This window comes from Stomoxys calcitrans, chromosome 5, assembly GCF_963082655.1.
Source record: "Stomoxys calcitrans chromosome 5, idStoCalc2.1, whole genome shotgun sequence".
NCBI classification, from domain to species: domain Eukaryota; kingdom Metazoa; phylum Arthropoda; class Insecta; order Diptera; family Muscidae; genus Stomoxys; species Stomoxys calcitrans.
In genome coordinates, this window is record NC_081556.1 from 145,361,909 (window position 1) to 145,371,908 (window position 10,000).

Genomic DNA, 10,000 nt, shown 5'->3' on the forward strand with positions numbered 1-10,000 from the left:
GATATACTCTAGTATATGACTTATTTGCTCTCTGATAAAGCTGACTCAGGAATACCAACTAGTTGTTGAGTACCGATATATGACATACAATTCCTCTGTTGCTTTTAAAGTGCCATTTTATTATTCATTGTGTATTTGTGTTTGTATTTTTATTATGATAAAACCCATACAAAAGACAGTGTCTTATATAAAGCATGGGTTAGTAAATTGATAAATACAATGAGTTCAACAAGTTTTCATTTAAATAGAACAATAATTGGTACAAAATATTTAACAATTTAAGCAAAGTTACTGATGCAATATTTAAGTTAAAAAAAGGTTTAAACAAAACAAAAAAACACAGAGATCAAAGGCCTTGTATACAGGTCATAACAAATTTATTTTAATTTTGATAATTGCCCCAAAACATACATTGAAAACCAAAATGGGGCCACAAATATGCCAGTCTTGATACCGCAGAGATGTGGTGTCCTTTTTCTTTCTCTTAATTTAGCATTTGTGGTTGACATTTTACGGATACATATACATACATACAAACAAACAAGCGGAGAAGAAAAAAAAAATCAAATTAAAGCGTAAATGACTTTTACTTCCGGGAAATCCCTACTGTTCTCTTGTTTATGATATTTGCGCTGATTAAATTTGCTTTTGTTTTTCTCTTTTTTCTTCTTTTTCTCCCGTTTTTTATTTATCTTTAACTACACATCGTCATTGCCCCATTGTGAATGCCATAATCATCAATGACTTCCTTGGTCGGTCGGTAGGTGGTCCAGCCGTCTTTGTTGTCATTTGGAGCATAGCCAAGGGCCTGACAATGTCATCTGCCACAAACGAGCAGGTAAGTTTAACTACACTGGAATTCTCGACAATGCGTGTGAAAAAGTCAATTTGTGTGCGAATGGGTGAGTGAGGCTTGAGTGTGTGTGTAAGGCTTTGTTGTTTGAGTATAGTGGTTACAAGCAGAAAATTATTTAATTGCTAGTAGATGCTTGTTGTGTGAGGCCACCGTGATGCAGAGGTTAGCATGTCCACCTGTGACGCCATACGCCTGGGTTCAAATCTCGGGCTGAAGATCAGAACAAAATGTTAAGCGGTGGTTATTCCCTTACTAATGCTGGCTACATTTGTGAGGTACCCTGCCATGCTAAAACGTCTGTACTTAGTGGGGTCGAGTTATTTCCCGGTATCTCTTTTTAGATAAACAAAGGATAAAAGAAAATAATTGATTTTGGGGGCTCAAGAAGTAAAATAGGGAGATCGGTTTATAGGGGAGCTGTATTAAGCTAAAGACCGTTTCAGACCATAATTGACACGTATATTGGAAGTCATGGAAGAAGCCGTTATACAAAATTTCAGCCAAATCGGATAATAATTAGGCCTTCTTGAGGCTCAATCCCAGATCGGTTTATATGGCAGCTATATCAGGTTAAAGACTGATTTGAACCATATTTGGCACAGTTGTTGGAAATCATAACAAAACAATTAATGCAAAATTTCAGCAAAATCGGATAGGAATTGCGCCCTCTAGTGGGTAAAGAAGTCCAGATTCAAGATCGGTTTATATGGCAGCTATATCAAATTATGAACCGATTTAAACCATACTTGGCACAGTTGTTGAAAGTCATAGCGAAACATGTCATGCAAAATTTCAGCCAAATCGGATAGGAATTGCGCCCTCTAGAGGCTCAAGAAGTCAAGATTCAAGATCGGTTTATATGGCAGCTATATCAGGTTATTGACCGATTTGAATCATATTTAACACAGTTCTTAGAAGTCATAGCAAAACACCTCGTGCAAAATTTCAGCCAAATCGGATAGGAATTGCGCCCTCTAGAGGCTTAAGAAGTCAAGACCCCAGATCGGTTTGTATGACAGCTATATCAGGTTATGGACCGATTTCAGCCATACTTGGCACAGTTGTTGGATATCATAACAAAACACGTCGTGCAAAATTTCATTCCAATCGGATGAGAATTGCGCCTTCTAGAGGCTCAAGAAGTCATGATCCCAGATCGGTTTATATGGCAGCTATATCAAAACAAAGACCGATATGGTCTATTTACAATCCCAACCGACCTAAACCTATAAGAAGTATTTGTGCAAAAGTTTAAGCGGCTAGCTTTACTGTTTCCAAAGTAAGAGTGATTTCGACAGACATACGGACGGACCTACGGACGGACCTACGGACGGATGGACGGACAGACAGACCTACGGACGGACGGACAGACAGACGGGCGGATATGGCTAGATCGACATAAAATGTCATGAAGTTCAAGAATATATATACTTTATGGGGTTTGAGACGAATATTTCGAGGAGTTACAAACAGAATGACGAAATTAGTATACCTCCATTCTATGGCGGAGGGTATAAAAAAACGACGGACGGACTATTAGCACAGAAAGGATATGCGGACAGACGGACATCTTATATATAAAATTTAATTTGTGTTTGTTTATCGGTTTGTTTGTTTGTTCCGTATAGACTCAAAAACGGATGAACCGATTACCTTGAAATTTTCACAGATTGTGTAGGTTGGTCTGGAAGGAAACATAGGCTATATCATTTTTTTTTAAATCGGGAGGGGGCGGACCCTCCCCCTTACCCCAAAAGTATTATCCAAAAATAAAAGTGGACCAATCGGGACAATATGGGATTCAATTGAAAGGTATTCAAGAGTAAAATACGAATTTCATAGGAAAAGTAGGGTCCAATTACCTGGGGGGGCCGCCCCAGCCCCAAAACCCCTTAAAGTAGGTTTATTTGACGATCATGACAATATGGGACTCAAATGAAAGGTATTCGGGAGTGGATTTCGCATATGGCCAGGAAGTAGGAAGAGGCTTTACAATTTATTGATAACGGAAGGGGGCGGACTCTCCACCGTTACCCCAAAAGCACTACCCAAAACCAAAATGAACCCAAAACCAAAATTAACCGATAAGGACAATATGGGTATCAAATGAAAAGTATGCGGGAGTACATAACGAATCTGGCATACAAATTCATGTCGAAGTATAGGGTGTCACCCCCCCACCCAAAAAAAAAACGCCCAAAATGGGCAAATTTGCCAATCACGGATATATAGGACTCCGTTTGTTTGTTCCGTATAGACTGAAAAACGGCTGAATCAATATTCTCGAAATTTTCGCATATTGTGTAGGTAGGTCTGGAAGAAAACATAGGCTATATAATTTTTCGGTATCGGAAGGGGCACGGACCCTCCTCCTTATGCCGAAAACACAACCCTAAATCAAAAGTGGAGCGATCGTGACAATATAGGTATAAAATGAAAGGTGTTGGAGAGTAAAATACGAATATGGTATTAAAATTTGAGCCTAAGTACCCATTGGGCCGCCCCAATCCCAAAAATCCCCCAAACAGATATATTGGACGTTAATTTCAATATGGGGCTCATATGAAAGGTATTCGGGAGTAGATTTCGAATTTGACATTCAAAATCAGATCGAAGAATAGGGGATGACGCAACCCCTCAAAAACGCCATTAGACCCAATATGATTATATGATACTTGGCTGAACCGATTTTCTTAAAATTTTCATAGATTGTGTACGTTTGCCTGGAAGGAAACATAGGACATATAATCTTTAGATATCGAGTGGAGGTGGACCCTTTCCTTTACCCCAAAAACGAAATTAAAGGTATTGGAGACTAGAAAACGAATATGGCATTAAAATTTGGGTCCAAATACCCAGCGGGCCTCCCTAACCCCAAAACTACTCTAAACAGATATATAATTTTTTTTTGTTTCCTTTATAGCATATCCGAGGTGGTGGTATCCAAAGTTCCGCCCGATCGAACATAATACGTTTTTTCTAATACTTTTTAATTGTTTTAACCACTGTTCAGTTATTGAAGTTCAGCCAACCATCTCATTTCCTTCACTCGCACACTCGCTCACATACATTGCTCCCCCTTTTCAGTCTTGCAATAATAGTTTGTGTTTATATTTTTCTTTTGCATTTTGCCTACAACAACATCATACAACATACAACGCAACAACTTGGGCCAGATTGAAATAGAAGGTTGCCCCTGGATGCAGGAAACATATGTCGATTGGATATTCCAAGGACCGGTGTGTGCTGTTTTAATAATTAATTTAACTTTTCTGCTGAGAATCATGTGGGTAAGTGGATGAAGAGTTTTAAAGGTGAAATTCCATTAGGCAAAGAGCCAACCGCAATTTAAAAATTAAAACCAATTCTGAGGGTAGCCACAACATTTACCACAACTCTTCGAACGGCTACAACTAATTCTTCTCCTTATTCTGTTTTGTGTGTCATTGCAGGTGTTGATAACGAAATTGCGTTCGGCCAATACCTTGGAAACGCGACAATACCGCAAAGCAGCCAAAGCTTTGCTGGTATTGATACCCTTGTTTGGCATCACCTATCTGGTGGTGTTGGCTGGCCCCAACGAAGGTGGCGTCATGAGTCACATGTTTGCCATAGTAAGGGCCATCCTCTTAAGCACTCAGGTACAGCACAGCAGAGGATAAGACAAAAATTAATTAAATTTTATAGGTATTTTTGCTTATTTTTTTTTTTCACCTATTTTCTTTGTTGCCGCCTACGCCTACTGCAAAAAAAAGGGATTTTCGGTGTCTTTGTTCTATTGTTTTCTAAATTCGGAAGTTAGAAATGCCCTTAGGCATCACATATCCACATGGCAGGATGAACGCAATATTAGGCTGAACCAGTCCAGAAGGTATTTTGGGTCTTTGGGCTGCCTAATCCCTCCTTTCTCTCTTACTCATGTTCTTATTACGATTTCGTTTACTTTTTTGTTTGTTTACATTTGCAGGTATGTTTCCAAAGGCTTTTCCAAAGATACTTCGCCGCGTACTGAGTGCACCAGGTATGATTTATAGGATTAAGCCTAACTTCCTTCCTCCTCTCAGACTGTGGTAATTTTTTTTGTAATTATTGTTGTTTTTCGCACACACACACACACACACACACACCCACACCCGCACCTGCACCCTAGGCCGGTGATTTTCACATAGATTTTGTTTGGCTTTTTTTTCGGTTTTTGAAATTTGCTTCGTTCTTGCAGACCCCTTACTGCCTACTATGGCAAGGGCAAAAGAGAGTCATGTGTATCCTCGGCCACCACCACCACATTAATTGGCCAACATCATTCCATGTCCCTGCAGCGGGGAGCGGGTGGAGGCTCCAATGGTGCTTTGCATATGATGCCAACTGCCACCGCATTAACAACGGTAATGCCCAGAGCAGTGAGTCCTTTGATGAAGGTAATTTCTTAAAAATATACACTCACCAATACAACAAAACACAGCAATGAAGACGACAACAACAACAACACTCTACCCAAATAAAAACAAGACAATAAATCCTAAATGAATGTGACCTTAACAACAACAGCAACAAAAATAAAGCACAAGTAAACCAAAATAGTGAAAGACTTAAAGCAGAGATAAAAAAAAATTTCCGACCATTTAAGGTTTCCTTTTTTTGGGGTTTTTTTAAGCATTTAATAGCACTCCTTTCTTTTCTGCGTTTGGTTACATGCTGCACGCTTAATCCTGCTGGCGAAGAGTAATGCCTTCCCCCCGGTATCCTTATAATTATTTAATGTAATCACTCAATGGGATCCTTGGCTATTGATTGGAAAAAGAAACGAAAAAAGACAAGAAGCTCATAATACCCCACAGTTTGTGATTCATTGCGGAAGATTTATCAACACATAAACTAACGCATGGAGGTTTCTTTTGAATTTAAAGTCCATTCGTATTGTAAATTGGCGTGTTTTAAAAGAAAACTTTTTACGATTGAAAGGGATTTGGGAAACATTTGGTGAATTTCAATTGAATTAAAAGTTTTCTGTTTAATTTACTTTTTGATTTTTGACGGCGAAAGAGCTCATTTCGCAGAACAGATAAAACGTGCTAAGTTCAGCCCGGCTCAATTTTGTGGCCCCATCACCATACTTCTTGCATAAGCAAACTCGATTCTTACAAAAATTGCGGCTTTTAAGGGCTCAAGAAGTCAAATCGGGGGATCGATTTATATGGGAGCTATATCACGTTATAAACCCATTCAAACCGTACCTGGTACAGCTATTGGAAGTTATAACAGAACACCACATGCAAAATTTCAACCAAATCGGATAAAAACATGTAAAAAGGCGTTAAGTTCGGCCGGGCCGAACTTTGGATACCCACCACCTCAGGTGTATATGTAAACCACCTTTCATCAAAATCCGGTGAAAATTGCATACCTTATGTCCCATGAAATATGTTCCGATTTGGACCAACTTCTAATAAGTGCAGTAGCTATGTCTAAAAATAAACCAATCGAAACCATATACGACAAGGAGGAAATTTCAGTGAAATCGGATTATAAATGCGCCTTTTATGGGTCCAAGACTTTACATCGTGAAATCGGTCTATATGACATATATATCGAAATCTGAACCGATCTGGGCCAAAATGAAGAAGGACATCGAATAGCCTAAGACAACTCACTGTCTCAAATTTCAGCGACATCGGATAAAAAATGCGCCTTTTATGGCCCCAAAACCTAAAACCGAGAGATCGATCGGCCTATATGGCAGCTATATCCAAATCTGAACCGATCTGTGCCATATTGCGGAAGTCTATCAAGGGGCTTAACTTAACTCACTGTCTCAAATTTCGGAAACATCGGACAATAAATGCACCATATGGCAGCTATATTCAAATCTGAACCGATCTGAACCAAATTGACAAAAGATGTCCAAGGGTCTAGCACAACTCACTGTCCCAACTTTCATCAAAATCGGATAACAAATGTGGCTTTTATGGGCCTAAAACCTTAAATCGGCGGATCGGTCTATATGGCAGCTATATCCAAATCTGAACCGATCTGAACCAAATTGACGAAAGATGTCGGAGGGCCTAACACAACTCACTATCCCAAATTTCATCAAAATCGGATAATAAATGTGGCTTTTATAGGCCCAAGACCCTAAATCAGAGGATCGGTTTATATGGCAGCTATGTCCAAATCTGAACCGATCTGGACCAAATTGACGAAGGATGTCGAAGGGCCTAACACAACTCACTGTTCCAAATTTCGGCGACATCGGACAATAAATGCACCTTTTATGGGCCCAAAACCTTAAATCGTGAAATCGGTCTATATGGCAGCTATAGCCAAATCTGAAACGATCAGGGCCAAATTGAAGAAGATTGTAGAAGGGCCTAAGACAACTCACTGTCCCGAATTTCAGCAAAATCGAATAATAAATGTGGCATTTATGGGTCTAAGGCACTAAATCGAAGGATGGGTCTATATGAGAGCTATATCCAAATCTGGACCGATCTGGACGAAATAGAAGAGGGATGTCGAAGTGCCTAACTCAACTTACTGTCCCAAATATTGGCAAAATCGGATAACAAATGTGGCTTTTATGGGTCTAAAACCCTAAATCGAAGGATCGGCCTATATGGCAGCTATATCCAAATCTGGACCGATCTGGACCAAATTGACGAAAGATGTCGAAGGGCCTAACACAACTTACTATCCCAAATTTAATCACAATCGGATAATAAATGTGGTTTTTATGGGTCTAAGACCCTAAATCGGAGGATCGGTCTATATGGGGGCTATATCAAGATATAGTCCGATATAGCCCATCTTCGAACTTAACCTGCTTGTGACCAAAAACCGAGTCTGTGCAATGTTTCAGCTCAATATCTCTATTTTTAAAGATTGTAGCGTGATTTCAACAGACAGACTGACGGACATGTTTAGATCGTCTTAGATTTTTACCCTGATCAATAATATATATAGTCTATAGGGTCGGAAATGGACATTTCGATGTTTTGCAAACAGAATGACAAAATGAATATACCCCCTTCCTTTGGTGGTGGGTATAAAAACGGCAGAACCGATTTTCTCGAAATTTTCCCATATTGTGTAGGTTTGTCTGGAAGAAAACATAGGATATATAATTTTTCGATATCGGACGGGGGACGGAATCTTCTCCTTATGCCAAAAACACAACCCAAAATCAAAAGTGGACCGATCGAGACAATATAGGTATCAAATTAAAGGTATTGGAGAATATAATACGGATGTGGTATTAAAATTTGAGGCTAAGTTCCCATCGGGCCGCCCCAAGGCCAAAACTCCCTCAAACAGACATATTTGACATTCGTTTCAATATGGGGCTCAAATGAAAGTTATTCGGGAGTTGATTTCGAATCAGATCGAAGTATAGGGAGTCACGCCACCACCCCAAAAACGCCATTAGATCCATTATGACTATATGATATTTTTCTGAACCGTTTTTCTCAAAATATTCATAGATTGTGTACGTATGTCTGGAAGGAATCACAGCCCATAATTTTTAGATATCGGGTAGAGACGGACCTTCCCCCTTACCTCAAAAACGCCACCCATATTCCAAAGTGGTCCGATGGGCACAACAAGGGCATCAAATGAAAGGTATTGGAGACCAGAAAACGAAAATAGTGCTGAAATTTGGGTCCAAGTTTTTAGCGGGCCCCCCAACCCCAAAACTCCTCTAAAAAATAGCAATATATATATTAGAAGTTCATGTCAATATGGGACTCAAATGAAAAGTATCCGGCAGTAGATTACAAGTAATGGGAGGTCGCCCACAACCAAATACCCCCAAATGGGCATATAAGCCGACCATGGCTATATGGGACTCAAATCAAAGGTATTTGGGAGCAGATTACGAATATGACATTAAAATTTGTGTTTAAGTCTAGGTGGCGCTTTTCCTCCTAAAGATACGTCAAATGGCTAATTTAACCCATTATGATAATATGGGACTCAAATGAAAGGTATTAGAGAGTAGAAAACGAATTTGATATACAATGTGGAGCCAAGTGTTTTGGGGTATGCCCTAAAGCACCCCGCAAAACTGAACTTAATTTCCGTTGGGAATAAAGAACGAATTTGATAGCCATTTTCAGTAAAAAGTCCAGGTGGCCGCCCCAGCCCCAAAACACCCTCCAAACGGTTCATATTTACCGGCCATGGCAATATGGGGCTCAAATTAAAGGGATTTGGAAGTGTAGCATGAATTTGATATCCATATTTGAGTCGAAATGTCTGAGGTGCCATCGCTCCCCTAAAAAGCACTTCTCATTACCCTAATTTTTAAAAACACCAGGAACCGAGGAGGGGCGATCAGTGCGACACCTCTTTGGGGAAAATTTTTTAAATGACCATGCACGGCATGATGGTTGGCGACATTTGCCAACCACCATGCCATACGCTCTGCCCGATGTTCTCGCCAGGATTCGAACGTATTCAGCGTCATGGGCTACAATGGCACGAATTCGATATCCACATTTAGGGCTAAGTATCCCCACCCAAAATGGATATTAGAGAGTTAAAGAAGGCGCAGAAGAGCGGGCCCTGTCCAGCTAGTAGGTTATATTGGGTTACCCAAAAAGTAATTGCGGATTTTTCATATAGTCGGCGTTGACAAATTTTTTCACAGCTTGTGCCTCTGTAATTGCATTCTTTCTTCTGTCAGTTATCAGCTGTTACTTTTAGCTTGCTTTAGAAAAAAAGTGTAAAAAAGTATATTTGATTGAAGTTCATTCTAAGTTTAATTAAAAATGCATTTACTTTCTTTTAAAAACTCCGCAATTACTTTTTGGGCAACCCAATATTTTTAAAGAATATAATTTCTTCAATTATTGCAGTACACATTGCTTTGAGTCAATGTTGGTATGAAATTCTTTAAACACTTGTTTACATATTTGCTTGTTTTTCTCATTTTCCTAGGATTTGGAAGAGAACTCTGTTTAATGTGAAAGAAGTTAAAAAAAAAATTGAAAGCAGAGATGTACCTGATGTTTACATCACCAACGTCACACATTATCATCATCATCCCCAAGTCATACAAATGCGTTAAATAAATAGCAATATCTATATACCTATATTTCATTAATGGTAAACAATTTATTTCTGCATTACAATAAAAACGAAATA

The 10,000-nt window shown here is 39.2% G+C and overlaps 1 protein-coding gene across 1 annotated transcript in view; it reads left to right on the forward strand.

Annotated features, from left to right (window-relative positions):
* Window positions 1-10,000, forward strand: part of LOC106088923 (diuretic hormone receptor) — a 119,409-nt gene that overhangs the window by 109,049 nt on the left and 360 nt on the right. The window contains 7 exon segments of the mRNA XM_013254637.2: window positions 765-838; window positions 4,033-4,146; window positions 4,309-4,497; window positions 4,612-4,727; window positions 4,824-4,877; window positions 5,076-5,274; window positions 9,794-10,000. The exon segment at window positions 9,794-10,000 is cut by the window's right edge and continues 360 nt beyond it. Coding sequence (XP_013110091.2) covers window positions 765-838; window positions 4,033-4,146; window positions 4,309-4,497; window positions 4,612-4,727; window positions 4,824-4,877; window positions 5,076-5,274; window positions 9,794-9,817 — 770 coding nt within the window. The 3' untranslated portion in view covers window positions 9,818-10,000.